At 37.9% G+C, this 18,698-nt stretch overlaps 1 protein-coding gene across 10 annotated transcripts in view; it reads right to left on the bottom strand.

The window, feature by feature from the left end:
* add1 (adducin 1 (alpha)) overlaps positions 1-17,828 on the bottom strand; it is a 28,008-nt gene extending 10,180 nt beyond the window's left edge. For 8 of the 10 annotated variants that reach the window (XR_003675211.1, XM_028462336.1, XM_028462342.1 and 5 more), the window contains exons 1-12: positions 17,692-17,828; positions 10,415-10,623; positions 9,381-9,543; positions 9,041-9,192; positions 8,565-8,645; positions 8,133-8,282; positions 7,888-8,031; positions 7,328-7,426; positions 6,875-7,048; positions 5,740-6,090; positions 2,566-2,661; positions 2,376-2,468 (exon numbers count right to left, since the gene is read on the bottom strand). Coding sequence is in view for 9 of the 10 variants with exons in the window: in XM_028462336.1 (XP_028318137.1) it covers positions 2,376-2,468; positions 2,566-2,661; positions 5,740-6,090; positions 6,875-7,048; positions 7,328-7,426; positions 7,888-8,031; positions 8,133-8,282; positions 8,565-8,645; positions 9,041-9,192; positions 9,381-9,543; positions 10,415-10,609 (1,698 nt within the window). In the remaining variant the exon portion in view is untranslated. Of the gene's footprint in view, positions 1-189; positions 277-2,375; positions 2,469-2,565; positions 2,662-5,739; positions 6,091-6,874; positions 7,049-7,327; positions 7,427-7,887; positions 8,032-8,132; positions 8,283-8,564; positions 8,646-9,040; positions 9,193-9,380; positions 9,544-10,414; positions 10,624-17,691 lie in introns of all 10 variants that reach the window. The other 2 variants (XM_028462343.1, XM_028462344.1) reach the window with 2 other exon arrangements.
* Between the last annotated feature and the right edge of the window lie 870 nt (positions 17,829-18,698).

The raw sequence follows: 18,698 nt of genomic DNA, 5'->3' as shown, positions 1-18,698 counted from the left end.
TGCAGAACTAAATTTTAGTGATGGCATTCGCTTGGGTGCTGCTTAATCAAATGTTGCCGTATTGCTGCATATGGGCCTGAGGGTTTTAGTTTGCCCATCCTTGGCCTATCTGCTGACAGGCAGGACTGATCGGAGAATATTTAGAATAGGTAGTTAGGGGGAAAGCATTACAATAGCAAGGGTAAGTACCTTTCTAAATGTTTTAGCAGGACTAAACGAGCCCTCGGACACATCAAGGCCTTCAATAGTGTCTGTACAGTCAGACAGAGGGGCGTCCTGCAATGGTAAACCCAGTGAGGGGGGGAGAGGGAACAGCCCTGCTTTTCAACACCAGCACATTCATACTTTGTTGTGTGTCGGACAGCTGTGAACTCTCACTCTCCCACACACTCACTATTGGGGAGGGGGGGGGGACATCTTATTCAAGTGCAACACAAAAGAGCCAAAAGATTTTGTGTTGGGCTTTTCCAGTTGTGCAATCGCACACACCATCATAAGTACACACAATCAATCACAGGACGTCCATGCACACACATGATTCGCAACATTGCAGCGATGTGGCAGCCAGAATCATGCACTGTAGAGACATACTATGCAGACAAGCAGCAGGAACAACAGTTAAAACTTATCCTCCTCATGTACAACAAATACACTATAAGGAAAGATTAAAGTAATATTTCTTCTTTTCTTTCTCAAAATATTATGGTTTTTTAAACTTTGTGTATTTCTTTTAAAGGGTACCTGTAGCGGAAATGTGCATAACAAAAAATGTTTAATGTATTCCTAATTTCATCGCTAAGCAACCTCTCCCTCAGTGATGAAAGTGCATAATCCAGATTACGAGAGAATTAAATATCACCTTTCTCGCCAACTACCTGCTTCTTGTATCCCTTCCTGCACCCACTCTGCATGCAGAATTAGCCTAACAGTTAGAACTGTTGTTACCAAGAGAAACGAGCCATGGCTGTGTAGTCAGGTGTTGGAATTGCAAAAATATGGCGAGCAACGGTGATGAAAGCTGCGTGAAAGGAAATCTGTTCGATGACTTGAGGATGCACCGAGGTTCAGTACCTGGCAGCGCCCGAACAAACAGAGCTCATCATTTATCCACAAGGAAATAAGAGGAAACAATCTGGTGAGGATGCGGTTAGTGACATGACAGACAACCTAACAGTAGCATCCGCTGAAAGCAGAAACGTAGTAGTGCTCTGAACAACTACGTTAAAAGCTGAATTGTGAAGGAATTCTGTCGGACCGTGTCTGATTTCAGACCGATAGTGGTATTACATCTCTCATATGTATGTATCTTTGTTTAAATCCTGGAAAGTAAATCAGATTTTAGGTGGAGCTCATTTGTAGTACTCTTGAGGGCACCTCACATGGTCCATGCGGGCTACCTGGTGCCCGCGGGCACCGTCTTGGTGACCCCTTCTATAGACCCCTTAATGGCCCACGTCACGAGTGACGTGGCTGGAGGCAAAAACAGGAAACACTTGTGCTCGTAAAAAACAAAGACAATTGTGGTTTTGCCTCCAGGTTAAGCCCTGCCCAACAAAATACATCACAATGTTTACAAACAATCAAAGGGTCTATAGTTTATGCCCCAAAAAATAATTCCTTTGAATATGTATGTTTTTTGTTGTTTATTCATTTCCACCACAGGCACCCTTTAAGCACCTGATGTCAGGGTCGAGTCTACTCAGCAAAGACATGAGGGATTAGCTCAGTAAGGTGAAGCATGGGCAGTAAGCAAAAAAAAAAAAAGAGATAACAGGCTATTGCATGACACATTATTTATGTTCAAACTAAATAGCAGTTCATGCAGTCATCTAATTGGACTCATATTTTTGCGTAATTTAATTGCATTAAAATTATAAGCGATCAAACCTGCAAAACCATAAAACAATGAACAATGTATGAATATGGACGGAGCTTGAGTTGACGCGTATTCTAAGCACTACAAACTACTCACCTGCCAAACTGACAACCTCTGCGGTCAAAGATAAATGTCACAGTTATAAAGTCACCCCATGCTCCAGTCGACAACATGGAGGACATGTTTTTAACTAATCAACAATTTCAGATCTACACATTAAATTTAACTGCAAACACTTGCATACAGTTAGGTTAAGTTAAGTTAAGTTAAGTTAAGTTAAGTTAAGCGTCCAAGACAACGTCCTGTAAGATATTCACACATTGCAGCAGTTTGTTACTCAGCACCTGGAGAGAGTATGACTTAAGAGTTTTGATTATACAAATCTAAATAAAAAAATAGCTGAGTCATACTAACTGATCAGCATGAGTGACATTCCTCTCCAGGTCAGAGAAGCTGCAGGGCTGAGGCTTTTCTTACGGTACTGAGGCTGCACACTGACCTGGTTAAAGGTACGATCACCCACGCTGCCAGCACAGAGAACCTGGGACTGTGGGCCTGCTGTCTTTATATCCTGCAGGTTCTGCTCCCGGATCTACAAAAACAACAGAAACAAACAATGAAAATAAGAGAAGCAGACACAGCCAGATGCTAAGCTTGTTTACAGGAAGTGGAAGGAAAATCTGAGGTACCTTATTCCTCATCTCCAGAACCTCCTTAGGGTTCGTGTTCAGCGGGATGAACTGATTGGCTACGGCAGCCTGGCGTTGTCCTTCTTCTTTTGTCCACTGTAAACGCCACATTAAGTGTTAAAAGAAAAAGAAGCTACAATCAGAGAAGCAGGATCTTCTTTTGAGAAAAAAAAAAAACACATTCAGGCATATTATAGAGGTTTTACAGAACAGGAATCATGCTGAAATAAAATTAAAGACTTTGAATAAAAAAAAAAAATTGGAATGTAAAATCATTTAGCCATGATGATGATGCACATTTTAAAGTTGATGTGCAAGTTACAGGCTTGTAATGTTTTTTAATCTACCTTGTGTTATTTATGATTCTTTTAAAACAAGCTGGCAATAAGTATTAAAAAAATCAATATCAAGATAAACTAAAAAGCTACTGTTACAGCTTTTATTTTATTTAATTATCTGCCATTAGAGAGTCAACCTTTAAATACTTAATAAAAGAGTCATTGATGTTAGCATATCCAGGCTATAGATTATTTTAAAGTTGCAGAGATGTAAAGCTCAGAGCAGTGGTTACCAACCTCTTTTGGATTGTGACCCCATTTTGATATCACGAATTACCTGGTGACTGCCAAATATTTTTTTTTTTCTAGAATGAATTTTTGATCATGTAGTGAAAAGTTGTGCCAGCTCAGATATTTTTGAAACTCCATTTTATCATTATTATTATCAACTAGAATTATATTTGACAAAGTGAAAGTATAGAATACTGTTTCAGATTGTGTGTTGTTTTAATTTGAAATATATATATATATATATTTTTTTTTATGCATTTCTAATGAGTAATTTTTTAAAAATCAATTACTAGACATTTCAAGCGACACTAATCAAATTCTAGGCGACGCCAAATTACTTTTTGATCATGTTTGTTATACTGTAATACAAATACAGAGTATAGTGACAAGTTGTGCCAGCTCAGATATTTTTTAAACTGCATTTTATCATTATCATCAACTAGATTTATATTTGACAAAGTGAAAGTATAGAGTACGGTTTCAGATTGTGTGTTGTTTTAGTTTGAACAGAATCAATATTTAAAGAACATTTTAAAATGTAGTTCAAATTTTATTAATTACTAGACATTTTAGGTGACCTTATTTAAATTCCAGGTGACCCCACATGGGATTCTGACCCCAATGTTGAAAAACCCTGTATTAGAGTGAAAAGCACTTTTTTCCTAAAAAGGACTCTCTGCACAACAACAACAACAACAAAAAGTTACAAAGGGAAGAAACCATTTCCTCAAAATAATAGCACATTTATAATAATCAAACCTATTAATCATCATCATAATAGCGTGCTGTCACAACATAAAGGGTGGAGCAAGAAAGATCAATCAAATCAGAGATTGAAAACAGATCTGTTAAAAGAAAGGGAGGGGGAGGAGTAGTGAGGGAGAGATGGGAGATGGCTGAGCAGTGACAGAGACGATGAGGCTGGCTTACGAAGCGAGAGTGGCAGTGAGGGGTGAGCTGGCATCACCAAAGTCATTTCCCAGGCTGACACATGACAACAAGGACGACAGAGATAAAAGAGAAACACATCCCGATACACCCTCAAACTGGGGCTGATAAAAGCCATTTTTATACTACAGTAATTACAAAGTGTTAACTTTTGTCTGCAGTGGAGGGGAGAGATATGACTACCGCCGTGTGCCAGGGACTGAAGTACTTAACTAACCCTGGTCATGCTCAGCGTCTTTAAAGGAAACACCCACTTTTTGCAGAATGAGCAGCAGGTGAACTATCAAAAGGAAAAATGTCATGCAAAATTTTTTTATTCCCATTATTTTTTTCCAAGCTATAGCTGTGTAACTGCAGTGAAAAGCATGAGCTTATGACTTCATTCTTCCTTTTTTTTTTTTTTAAAACATCGAGTCTGGCTGGTTAGCAGTCAAACCAGGGTCTGGATGAGGAAGAGACTCGAGATGGAGTTTTGCTGGATCGGGGTTTGATTATGAGATGAACACGTGAACACGATATACTCACTGAGAGAGTTCCACAACACAACACTTCCTACTTTCCCAACAGGAGATAATTGATTCAATCAGTCACGACAAATTTAAATGTTTGTTTCCCTCCGAAAAAAAAACAAAAAAAAACAAACAAATAAACTCATGCAGGCTGCAAGAAGTTCAAACCACTGTCGGAGAAATTTGACCATAAAATTAAAATTGCAAAAGCAAAACAAGAAAGTAAACAAATAAATCTAGGATTGGTTGCAAGGATTTTATAAGGACTTTTCTTATTTTAAAAGCAGGCTGATTCGTCTTATTTCTGCAGACATGTGCACTTATTACAGATAATATTAATCATATTTTGTGAGATCTAGTATTCCACTTGAGAGACAAAACAAAACATGCCACGTGCCTTCTTTGTCATGGGAAATTTCCTTTTTTAGCTGAAAAACTCAAGATTGAATCTCACACTAATGCTTAATTTCAGCAAGATTATTTTTGATTAGTATGTTAATGTTTCAATTATTCAGACAACTGTTACTTAGGAAACCCACTTTGGTGCAATAAGCAATAAGCAGACGCCTCTGACGAAGACTGTCAGTTGACAGTCGAAACATGTCAGAAGATCAAAGTGGACTTCCTAACAGTTGTCTGAATAAATGAAACCTTAACCCACTAATGCTTATCTGTCAATTTACAAAGTTAGACTGCATTAAGATGCAGAAATAAAGCTAACAGTGTATTAGAGAGTGTGGTAAGTAAGAGACCCTGTGCTTGCTACACTAACGAGCTAAGGGTTCATGTCACAGTCCTGCTGCCCCCTCCTCTGGGAAAATCACCAACAATGCAGTTCACTACTGTGCATGCAGTGGGACATGCGGTGGGCAGCGAGCCTGGCATCATGAAGCATCGAGGAGACCAGAAAGAGATAAAAGGATGACTTAGATCAAAGTGTGAAACAAAGAAAGTTTTATTAATACTAAATCTTAAATTAGTAGAGATTAGAAAGATTAGATGAGCAGCCTTACAAAGATGTCGACAAGATGATCTCAAATATTTGATCTATAGTGTCTCCTAGCCGTCAGGATGCCGACTACCTGCCCTGTTCCACATCAAAGGTAGAACTAGAAATCTATACTATGAACAATAAGGTAGGCACAGACCAAGCAGTTGGTTATACAGCTTGGCACGCAGACACCGGACGAGAGAGACTGCAGCAAGGGTTTGACGTGATCGTGTGTTATGTTCGTCCACACCTTAGGCTTCGACTTGGGGCTGCTGCCGTCGGGCCCGTCCTCGTAGGGCTCGTCGGGGCGACCGGCGGCATTTTGCCAGCGGGTCTTGTCGCGCTGGCCGCGCTGGAAGCTGTGTTTCAGCGGGGAGCGAGCACCTGAGTCACTGTCCTCGCCGTACGAGTAACCGCCGTATGCGGAGGAGGCGTTTTCCGCGTCACTGTACTTTTTACCTTTGTCTCGTAATGCCGGGCAGCGGTAAGGATAGCCTGTTCTATAGCCCTGGTGATGAAGTGAAAAATAACAAAGTTACAATAACACTTAAAAATGTAAAAACCCAGTATGCTACCAGTCAGGGTTGGGGTCAATTTCAATTATCCATTTTCAATTACAACTCAATTATGATTACAGTGACTAAAATTTTAGCTGTAATTGGAAAATATTGCAATCATTCTTTCTCTGATAGACAATTACATTCGCAATTACTAAAGGTCAATGGCAATTAATCACAATTACTGAACCTTTAATAAATAAACCCATAAAACTTAACCTTCCTCTTCTGTTAGCATCTCTCATGATAACGGGTCAGTTTAACCCATGTCTTAAATCAGCTGTAAAATACACTAAAAAATATGATCCATCATCTAATTGGTTTTTCATCGTCTTCTTAATCAATGAAAATATTGGTATTAATATTTTTGGTGTGGGTGTCAGTATATCCCTCGATTTGAATTTATGTTTACATGGTAACATGTAACAACTCTCAAGAGAACTGACAGTGGGAAAAGATCATATAAAATATATTTAATAATTGTTAACTACGTATGTGTAAGCCATTGAACTATAATATGCTTCTAGTTGCTTGATTAAATTTTAATTGTTAGTTTGTAATTGTAATTCTATAACATCAATGATCTGAACTCAATTACAATTAACACAGAAACAGATTTTTAAAATTCTAATCACAATTATAAATGCGTCATAATTTTAATTAATTATCAATTACACAAATACAATTAAAATGACCCCAACCCTGCTACCAGTAAACAATGCCTGTCGTGCTCACCAAGTTGTCAAGCATCCTCATCAGTGCCTCAAACTCCTGCTCCCCTAATTGCCACTTTGGGTGTGTGCTAGATCCGTCCTCAGCTGGCTCGGGAACTTGTGGGCGAGATTTGTATTTTGCCGGATCCAGCATCACCAGATTGTCTGGGCCTCCAGCGCTTGCCAGCGTTCGCACCTGGGAAACAAAAGGGGGAGGGGCCAAAAGGCATGCAGACAGACGGATGCAGAATACACAAACAAAAGCAAAGTGTGGACATGGACACAGACGAAAACACACACAGACACCAACATGAGGACAGGTAAACAGACATGATCATGTATAAAGACAGTGACAGAGGGACATGATGCTAAACATGACTTTAATAGGCACACTGCACAACCGTGACCTGGATGTGACAAATATTAGCCCATGCCTGACAATAGAGAAGTGTTGTTGTGTCAGATTGTGTTGTACCTGAATTTCACAGGCAGCCACCAGATTGTGCATGTAATGAAAAGCTTCCTCTACTGTTTCCCCTACAGTAAGCAATCCATGGTTCCTCAGAATTAGCACCTGGAAAGAAATAAAATACATGTTTGATTTGGTTTTTATTTATTTCAAACATGTAAGCAGATTATTTTAAGAAACAAAAGGTTAAGATTAACACAATTTCACTATTCAGTCTACATTTCTGAAAAGGAGTGGGAAGAAGTACATATTTAATCTCACCCACATCTATAAATTCCGTTTTTGTTAAGTAACTAGCTTCTCATTATAATAATTAACAACATAAACTCTTCAATTCATTTTACAAAGTCTTACAAATGATTTAAAAACAGAAATTCACAGTGTATAATACAGAAAACAAACAAATAGCATCATAAATTAACAAATAGAAATCTACTGCAATGGATTAAAAATAATTTCTTTATATCTTTTTTAAAATTTCTTCATGCATGTTTCTGTGCTTAAATAATAAACCTGTTTCTTTTCTGCTTCCCATGCTCTCAAACACACACGCACGCACGCGTTACCTTGCTGCTTGGTCCGATGTTTTTCTTTATAAGAACACTTTCTTCCTCATCCACGAGGATGCCGTGGTAATCGTGGTAAGTCACCTCCCCTAGGGAGAGCACCTCAGGGGAAATGGGTAACAAGCCACACTTCATGGCTGAAACCTTTGAATGAAACCAAAAAAAAAACACAAATCAGGTGACATACAGTATGATCTGCTGTGTATCTTTTATTTGGGATGACGTGCTGACTGAGTGTCACTTACAGCTGCACCTGCAGCAGTGTGAATGTGTACGATACACTTAACATCTGGTCGAGCTGCGTAGATAGCAGAGTGGAGGGTGAAGCCCGCCTGGTTCACCCCGAGGTTGGTGCTTCCCCGGTCAACTATTTCACCCCGAAGGTCTATCTTGACCTGATATTGAAAATACAAAATGCAGCGATGTGAAGATGTTTTAAGACCTCTAATCAATCAAAAAGTAAACACATTCACTAGTCATTAGAGAGACACAAAATGTAGGTGATCGGGAGTTTACGTGCTATGCATATGTTAACGCAATTAAATGTTTTTTTTCGTTAAAAACATGATTTAAGAAATCGATTGACTTTTTTTGGTTCAATATGATAATCGTGCGGTGAAATACTGTGATATATCACTGATTCAATTTTTCTTACACCCTTATTAGCACGTTCTTACCAAACTGGATGCAGTGACTTCACTGTAAAGCAGCCCAAAAGGGACGATGAGGAAGCGTTCCTGGTCTGAGCTCACTCTGACCTACAAAGCAAAGAATTTAAAGTTTAAAGACAAAAAAACAGTGAAGAAGAAAAAAAATAGCAATAATCTGGCAAGAAAATTCCATTAATGCCCAACTAAAGTCAATTCTGCCTAATCGTAAGAGATGTTAACGATTTTATAAATGTATACGTTATGTATAAAAGACAAGCTTTTGGTTATAGACATTAACATAAACAGACTAAACTGAATTTCTTACACACATGTAAAAAACCATTTGATACACTGACAAGGAAAATCAAACCAAATTTTGAGCACAGAAATCGATGATGCTCATTAGAGTTAAATTAAAGACTATTGTGAGCTGCTAAATGAACTAAATGTGAACAAAAGGATGTTCTAGTGTGGCTCCTTCTGAGAGAGTGACGGGATCTTACTGTGAGGTGGTTGTAAATGAGCTCCGACCATCCAAACAAGTCAGCGAGTCGATAGAAGGCAGCCAGCTTGCAGCGCAGCAGCTTCTCCCCTTTATCGTAGGAGATGGAGTCAGACCCACGCAGGTCATTGACTGGAGTGACCATTCCCAAACCTGTAGACCGGGGATCAGGTGTTCACTCAGAGTAAAAATAAACAGACTGGAAATCTAAGAAAAGAGCATTTAAAGGAAAAATATCTCTGTAAATCATGCAAACAAATAAACAAGCCTTTATTCTGGCACACGCTGCATTACTCAGAAGGTCAGATGGTCATGTAAAGCTTATGGTCTTCACTGCTTACTCATGTTGAGTGCTGCCATTCCTCCCTGAGGAGCAGCAGGATACATGGAAGGCATGCTGGTGGTCATGAAGTCAGCGATCTGTTGCAGTGCCAGCAGGCTGGTGGGCGTCTTCCCCTTCTTCAACTGATCCTGGATCATGGTCTCCAGCTCCTCACAGAAGGCCTGGTGGACAGTATTTCAAAAATAAAAACAGGAATGAGTCTGTGTGGATTACAATCCTCCTAAATCGAAACATGACGTGAATGAGCGTTACTGAATAAAACCTCCTATTATTAACATTTTCTATATCTTTTTACTTTTGCACATTTTGTGTCAGTTTAAGCTGGATCGGGGTTAATTTAGGACAGGACGTTTCCCATTTTTTGACTTTTCATTTCGATATACTGCATGCATATACACAGACACACTGTTCTACAACTTACTGTAAGTTGCACTAAGTTAAAAAAAAATTTTAAACCGCAACCAGACAAGTGTGTAAGAAAAAATTGTTTTGGTGATATATTGCGATATTTCATCACACGTTTATGGTATGGACCCAAAAAAAATGCCCAAATAAATTTTTTTAAATCATGGATTTTAACAAATGCATAGCACGTAAACACCCAGTCACTAGGTGTCAGTGAACCACATAAGGTAAAATAACAAAGTTAAATAAAAAAGCTACTTGTTATTAATTAATCAGAATCTTTCACATAGTTAATTTTTTTTTTTGAAAAATGTAATTTTTACAGTATGATAAACACACTACTTCTTTCTGATATTGGTACTTTAATTACAGCTAGTTACCATTTACTTGTTCTCGCAAGTTTAAAACCAATGAAAGTAATTGTATTACATACTATTTTGTACTTGTAAAGATGAAATTTGTCATATTGCGATATATATGGAATTGTTTTCTACAGGGGATATAACTTATATTATTGTCAGATTCAGGCAACGCACACCCGTACAACCAGATTATATTGACGTATAAGATCGTACTATGAGTTTGTAAAGCTATATTTGGAGTATATTAAGTCTCTGCACCACTAACCGGACTCTGTAGTATCATGGAGACTCTCTTCTTCTGCTCCATCATGTTGAAGTCCTGTCTCAGGTCAGGCGCCATGTTTCTCTCCCTCTGGTACTCGGGGCTGCTCTCGTCCACACGGTCAAAGTATCGCTCCTTGTGGGGGGCTGTGGTGGGAGGGGGGGCCGTCACCACCCCGGCACCTGAATCACCGTTCATCTTTAGCTGACAACCTTAGGGGCGGGGACAGACAAAAAAAAAAGTCAATTTAAAGACTTTACTAAATCTTTTATATTCCTTTTGCTAAACTATGTTCATTTGTCTTTCCTGACTGACACAAAAAGCCTGCTTTTGTGACTGGGTTTTCATGTACAGAGAAACATTCCAGGTTGTAAAGAAAGATTTTACCTGACGCTTTTCTTAACTGATAACCTTTAATTACTAAGAATATGTAGTTTAGACTGATAAAATTGAAATTGCTCTGAGGGAAAAAATGCTAAAAATCTGAATCCGTTGTGGGGGTTTTTTTTCCTTTAAGAATGACTTGATAATCTTGTGTTTCAAATATTTTAATGACTCTAGGTAATTTTATTCTGTTTACAAGTTTATACTATTGACCCCTGTTCAAAATAGCATTCAAACAAATAAACACTATGGAAAGCTAAGAACATTGGTTGACTTATAAATACTAACTCACTTTAAAAAATAAATGCAGAAGCATCATCTAATTTTGAAATGTATACACGTACAACAAGTTTCTTTTCACAGAAACTACTGTGTAGAAGTCTCAAAGTAACCGTGACAACATAATGACCACATTGTAACAACTGTAAGTGAGAACATTAAGGATAAATCACCCTGAGTTACTGACAATGCACAAAAAAAAGAAAAAAACAATTTTTCCTTTTGTATCAGTTTAAGCGCTGATCTGAACAGATTATATGAAAATTACATGTCTGCCTAAATGCTTTATTTGCATAAAAATGACAACATGCATTGTTGATTTTCTTGCCAAGCCTCTAAGAAGATGAATTAAAGCAATTTAAGTAAAACCAGGTGAATGAATGTATTTAAGCATATTAATGTCCATCTACTGTAACTGGGTTTGTTTCTGTCTGCCACAGCAGCAAAGACCACTCAAATCCTGAAGGATCCACACCTGCTGACAAGAGCAGAAATGTAGATCTGTGTGTGTGTGTGCGTGGATGTGTCCATGTGTGTGTAAATTAATCTGTGTAAGAATACTGTATGTACATGTGGAGGAAATAACCAGTCATGACATTAGAAAAAACAAAAACAAAACGTTTTTCCCTGTAACCCTTCAAAAATATGTAGAAATTCCAACAGACATTGAAAGCACCACCCTAAGGATTAGACAACTACACTATGAGTTAACAGAAATCCATTTGACTTTAAAACCTTGCCCAAGTGAAAATGCAGTTGCAAAGCCCTGCGGTAGTGACTTAATGCAGTCCATTTGTTCACGTCGATAAAAGGCGGAACTGCCATGACAACAGCAGGCTGATGTTTAAGCATCTAGAGTCAAGTCGAGAGCCAAAAACCTCTCAGTTTCTGCTCAAACTCCTACAAACCAACATGTTGAATAACTGTGTTTAAGGGTATCAAAATAAAAGCACAAAATAACCCAACACTGACCGCTGTGGCAATCAATCAAAGATGTTAAGTGATAATGTTTAGCCCATCCTTCCGTAATATTGAGGTCATCAGCACAATATCTAAATGGGTAATGTTTTACCATAGAAGACTAGCTCATGTAGAAAATTAAAATTGAAGGATCAGGATTGAAACTCAGGACAGTCACTCATGATTTCCTCAAATTCCAAATACAAGTGACACTTTATTGTTCCCCATTTCTCCACAACCACATCTTGCTGTCGGTAGAGTATATTTTAATTAATCTAGATTTTAAAAATGACTTTTAAAGAACAGAGAGAATCTACATCCCTAAACAAGTCACAATATTTGTTTTGCTTGAATATTCAGCAACATTGCAGATTAGAGGGCCACATTTAGTCAATGTGGTAAGCAAAAACATTTCCTAAACCAATTATTTCTGATTCTGTTGACAAAGACACGACTATAGCAAACACACATTGCCCTAACAGACCTTGGCTTTTATGAAAGCACTCTGTCATGCACATTTGAAGGAGAATCAGTCAGACAACCGTACGAGTCTGACTAAGTAATCATGAGCTAATGAGCCCCACAGAGCAGTGTCTACTCTCTAACAGCTTCTGACTGCAGCTTTGGCAACATATCACATAAAAAATACAACAAACTGTGTTGCATTCCAATTATGCTTTTAAAAGGAATCATATTCCTCTAGAATTCATAATTTCTGCAAAGTTATGCAAAACTCCTGAAACACTCTGGCGATACACTCTGAAACACAAACACTTTCAGAATTTAGTAAGACTGGCATTGACCACAACCATCCAATGCATATCAAATGTTTTTTTTTTTTTTACATATTTTAAATGCAAAACATAATGTATTTTAAAGTTAACCACATATTCAACTTCAGAAACAATATAAATATTAATTAATTCATTATAGCTCTCCTACAAAAAGAATCTGTGCCACTCTGATTGACAACAAAGGGACATGACGCCTCGAGACTGCTTGTCACATCTTATTTATTAGTGTACTGTACAGACAAGACATTTACTGTGACCACTCTGGGTTGTTCACGTCAGTTTTATTCGTGCGCAGCAATGAGGCAAAACAAGCCTGTTGGGTTGACCTGTGAGGTTTAAATATGACTGATTTTACAGCCCACAAAGTCAGGTAAAAGATTAACTTAAATACAGATCTAATGCAGGGGTATCAAACTAATTTTAGTTCAGGGGCCAAACAAAGAGCAGTTTGATCTCAAGTGGGTCACAGATTTTGTAAGGAAAAATGAATAATTTCAACATTAATGTGCCCTAGTTTGCACTTACTACGTATACATAAAATACAAAATATGTAAAAAAGCTGAGCATATCCAAGCAATAAGTGACAGATCTTCCCTTTACATTTCCTAGATCTTGTGACCAACTTCTAATTAATTAAAGGAAATATGTCATAATTTGAGGAAAATTGAAGGATTTTGTAAGTGTTTTGAATTTTTTCATCAGTTTATCACAAAAAATGACTAGTGCAATCATTGTGATATAGGCATCAGGAAAAAAGTGAGCACCTGCAAATATTGTTGAGTTTCATTTAAACAATTATTCTTGTTTCCTCTGTCATTTTTATTTTCTCCTACGGGCCGAATTGGATACTGCAACGGGTTGGATTTGGCCCCTGAGCCACAAGCTTGACACATGTGATCTAATGCAACTATATAGTAATACTGTATTTCATTAGAATACACCTTCAAAATGACCCCAAAATAATGTCTTCTTTAAAAAAAAACACTAACACTTTCCTCCTCATCTCTGCATGAATGAATCATTCTTGCTGTGAACATTAAGACGCTCTTTAAGCCAAGAACCCTCCATCAATTCTTCCATTTGCATCCAAACAGTGCTTAAGTTGTTTATTTCTTGTGTCATAACAATGGTTTTAAATTACAGTAAGTTTACACAATCTGCACGGATTGCTGTCACTTCACACTCCTCTCATCCCTGCTCATAAACGTGGGTGGGATGCACTAGCCTCCACTCCTGCTGAGAGCATGATTACTATGGAAACTAAACACGTCACCATGGAAACATTAGATAACATTTATAGTTGGACTTTATGCAAGAGAGTTGTAACCAAGTTTAAAAGACACAGACCATTAAACAGACTGTCACGATTATTTAAATCGAATGAGCTCAAGTGCTTTTAAGCATGGGTTTTGTGTAGTTTTATTTTGAAATTAACATGGACAACCAATGAGGGAGGCTACAGTAATCCTCAAAGGATGTTATATTGTTGCAGTAAAGTGTTTTTAAAGGATATTGAGTCATCCACAGCATGTCCTGAGTTCATTGTGGCAAATAATCAAGATTTGCTGCTTCCCTTATCCTCTTAGTTATCACAACCCACAGATCTTAAAAACCTGGATTAATCATATTAGGAGGATGTGTGCATCATCACAGGTTTCCTAATTTGATGACGATGAGTCATCAATTACCTTACCATGCCGGTGATATTTATTTACCATATACACGCATTAAAAAAATACCATTTATTAAATATTCTAAAACACAATAAAAGAAAATTAAACCAATAAATAAATCAATTACTGCAGTGATTTGATATGTTTCACCAGAAACGTCCCTTAAAACTTCATATTGTCACGTCAATGAAGAGTTCTTTTATTTGACAACAATTTTAATGAAGTCTATTATTGTCATGGGATCAGCTGGTGTTTTCCGATGGCCTGCAGGGTTGTCTGTCCCCGATTGTCTCACTCGCTGTCTTTCTATCTGTAGTTCAAAATAAGACCCCTTCTGCACATCATAAGCACCAGTTCAGGTTGGGTGTATGGTCTCACTTTCATGACAGTGAGTTGCTATTAGTTTCTCCATGTCATGACATATCTCCAAAAGACAGCATTGCACAGCTGCAACCATAGAGAATGGATAAGGTCTAACCCTGACGCTCAGTCTTGTCTTATGACCTAACCCACGTGTGTCAAACTCAAAGCCAGGGGCCAAATGCAGCCTGCAGGAGAAAATGAAAATCCCAGACAAAACATGAATCATTGTGAGGCTCACATCTTTCCCGGTGTCTATAATGCACGATTGCAGTCATTTTTAATGTTAAACAGTTGGGAAAAAAACTCAAAATTCTTAAAAAATCCAAGTGAGCATTATTTAGCAGTAATACATTTGAACTGAAGTCGACAAGAAGTGAAAGAGTTTAAGAATAGTTCACATCTAGGGGTTTCACTTTCAAAATATTTATAAAAACTTTTTTTTTTGTTTTACAGTATATATAGTGGTTTAGTATGATAAAGCAAACACGTCCCTTAAAAGGCATTTGGTAATAAACCATTAACCAGTGCAAGCACATTCCCGTCATCAATAGTACAGAGGAAATGTATGACCTGTGACTTGCTGCAATGGCTGGGCGTTCCACCCAATACAATTTCCCCTGGTGTCCTACTACACCATACCATCATCATGTGTACTTTAACAATATGGACTTTAGTAGATTCCATGAATAGAAATTCATTAAAATTCTCTTTTTGGGAGTAACAGAATATTCTTCATGAATTGTTTCCATCTGAAGCACTAGTGCTAAGTGATCACATGTGCAATGTAGGAAAAGGGAAAAGTGGAAGAACATAGAGCTGAAATATGGAACACATGCTGCACTGCAGTTAAGGGGGTTGGTGGCATGGAGGGTGGGAGTTAAACAAACAAAGTGTGATATCTACAGGGTGTGTGCGTGCGTACGTGTGTATCAGGGTGGAAACATGGAGCCACACTGAGGGAGCCAACATTAATCATTTTGTTGTTTTCAGTCACTCAAACAGCAATCCCAAATGTGGGGACTTACCATCCCTATGTGCACACACACTGAGGAAACATAGATAAACTAAAGGCAGTGGCTATCCGTACTAGCCGTATCAATATAACAACATTCTATCCGTACATAGCACCCCTCATTGGCCAGTTTAGGTGACGTGATAGGTCAAGTGATTAAGATGCTACGTACTTGCTTTTAAAACGTAGATTCCTAAACTACGTTACGGACATGCTACGTGATTATGAATTGTTGTGATATTCAAACGTAGTGCCCCTCATTGGCCAGTACTTCTGTTGGCTATTAATACGTAGATTCCTAAACTACGTTAGAGACGTTAGATGGATTGCTGAGTGCATCCTAACCAATATCTTCTGCTAAACAAGCCACAATACAGAACTCACTGACACATGCTGTCTTTTATAAAAGCCTAAACTGGCACATATTAGTGGTGTAACAATAAATCGATCCACATCAATACATCGATTAATTAATTAACATTCCATATACATCGATGCACAATGAAAACATCGATAGACATCGTCATCTTTAAGATACGCCTTTATTTTGAAATTCACATAGCACGTCTGTACGTCCGTGCCACCATTTTCTGTGCTGGGATTGTGGCATAACTTAGCAAAAGCCATGCGACAACAAAGCCTTGCAACCCCTGCAGCCACCCCAATTTGTACACGGCACTATGCAGCCGCTGACCAGTAATGCCCCAATGCCGCTTCCTGAATGTGGAGCCAACTGCTATAAAACACCAACAAAGAAGAATCAAATCAAAATCGTATCGTGACAGACTTTGTGATATCGGCAAACATCGTATCGTCATCCAAACATATCAAAATCATATCGTATCATGATGAAGCTGGTGATTTACACCTCTAGCACACATTGTGCAACTGTTTGTTAAATGTTGCCTGTGGCATTTTGCATCAGCAAATTTAACCCTGAATTGTCTTTCTGGTCAGTCTTCATTTGAAATAAAATTATGGTGATTTATATCGTATATCGCCAATTTCAGAAAAAAAATATTGTGATGAGTTTTGGACCATATCGCCCAGCGCTAGGGTCTACTTCTCCCTTCATCATATAATCCTGCCTAATTTAAAACCACGCCCCCTTTAAATAATTGCTAGATGCTTTATTGAGTATTTACTACATGTTATTGGCTAAATGTAGCCACATAGCTTAACCTATCATAAGGTTCATACTGCCACACTACAGTTTATCTTGCATATGTTGGAGAATATATCATTAGGCTTGGTAAAAGACAATCGTGAAATTGTATGCTTTAGCAGCAGCACATCGCCTGTAGAACACAGAAGAAGTACTATCTGCAAAAAAAGGGCCCACAACCAAACTCCACTTAAAGTCCCTGACTTCAGATTTAAATCAGACTGCAAAAGGGCATCCACTGTGAAACGCTACTACCCGATTTACTGACCCCAGTCACTCGGTATGGTGAAAAGCCACAATAACAGAAATGCTTGTGAAAAGCTGAGATAATACAACGGGCCTGCACGCCCACCTCGCTAACGACACACAGGACAAGATGGATATAAACACTCCAAAACACGCAGTATTTGGCCCTTGGGTATTGCTACTTCATGCAAGCAAACGTGTAGCCACTAGAAAAACCACTTATCTACGATAAAGAGCAACAAATGTCTATTTTACCGTGTGTAGGTAGGCGTACAAAGCTTCTGTCGATTGGAAACATTAGCAAAACAGAGCCCACTGCACCGAAACACAACACAGACCGACGCAATAAACACACCTTTAACATTAAGTTACACGTTATATTTATCAAATAATGCATAACTTACCCTCTGTTTGATGATATAACAAATAAAAACAGTGCTATGCGAGAAAAGGAGGCGCAAACGTTCACTATTTTTAACCCCGGCCCTGGCGTTCACAGAGCGGGTTTATCTCTTCTCTGCCTTCGCTCCGCCCACTTGCCACTATCCTGCATGGGTGCGGCAAAAAAACACATCCACAAACTACTGATTGGTCAATATGATGCACGTGACAGCAGGAAGGACATTGATTGGAGGAATAGGTGTGAGCCCGCCCCTCAGCTGCTGCAAAGGAAAAAAAATTAATAGTGTGGGACGATACAACACGACAGGCGATACGATACGATGTACAATAATAAACTCATGATAACAATATGATACTATATTTTGGAAATGAAAAAAAAAGATAATTGTAGTTGGAAATGTAATCATAGTTTTATTGTACTTTAACTCTGGGCATCCTTACATATTTACTCTGAGACATGGTGTAACATTTTAAACTCAATATGAAAAAAAACAAGAAACTATATCATAGTGTGTTGTGTTTTTTTTGTTTTTTTAAATTCTCTAGGGATTATGTCATGCCTAAATACCTAGAAAACTTTATGACTGTCTTTCATATGTGTTGCAATTTGTTTGTGATTGTTTAGTAAATAAATAGATAAATAAATCAATTTAAAATATTTGCATGTTGATGTATCACATTGTTGTTTGTTTCTGTTTTTGTCTTGTATGTTGCAAAGTAAAATAAAAACATATATAAATAAAATAAATCAATATTAACATGATTATATACTGCACTGATGATCAAATATAATGTTAAAATCGGTTAAAACAAGAACATGATCTAAACTATTTAAGAGACTGAATTTCAACCACTTGTTTTAAAGATCTGGATGGATGGATGGATGGATGGATGAACTCATCCAACAGAATGTTTTTCATTCAGCCAGAGGGGGTTCTGTTTATATTCATCAAATATGGAATATTAATCCATCACTGTCTTCTTTTTTTTCTATTTATCCATGTTAAGA

The sequence above is a fragment of the Gouania willdenowi genome, chromosome 12 (assembly GCF_900634775.1).
Source record: "Gouania willdenowi chromosome 12, fGouWil2.1, whole genome shotgun sequence".
Lineage (NCBI taxonomy): Eukaryota > Metazoa > Chordata > Actinopteri > Blenniiformes > Gobiesocidae > Gouania > Gouania willdenowi.
This window is presented reverse-complemented; position numbering and strand designations above follow the sequence as displayed.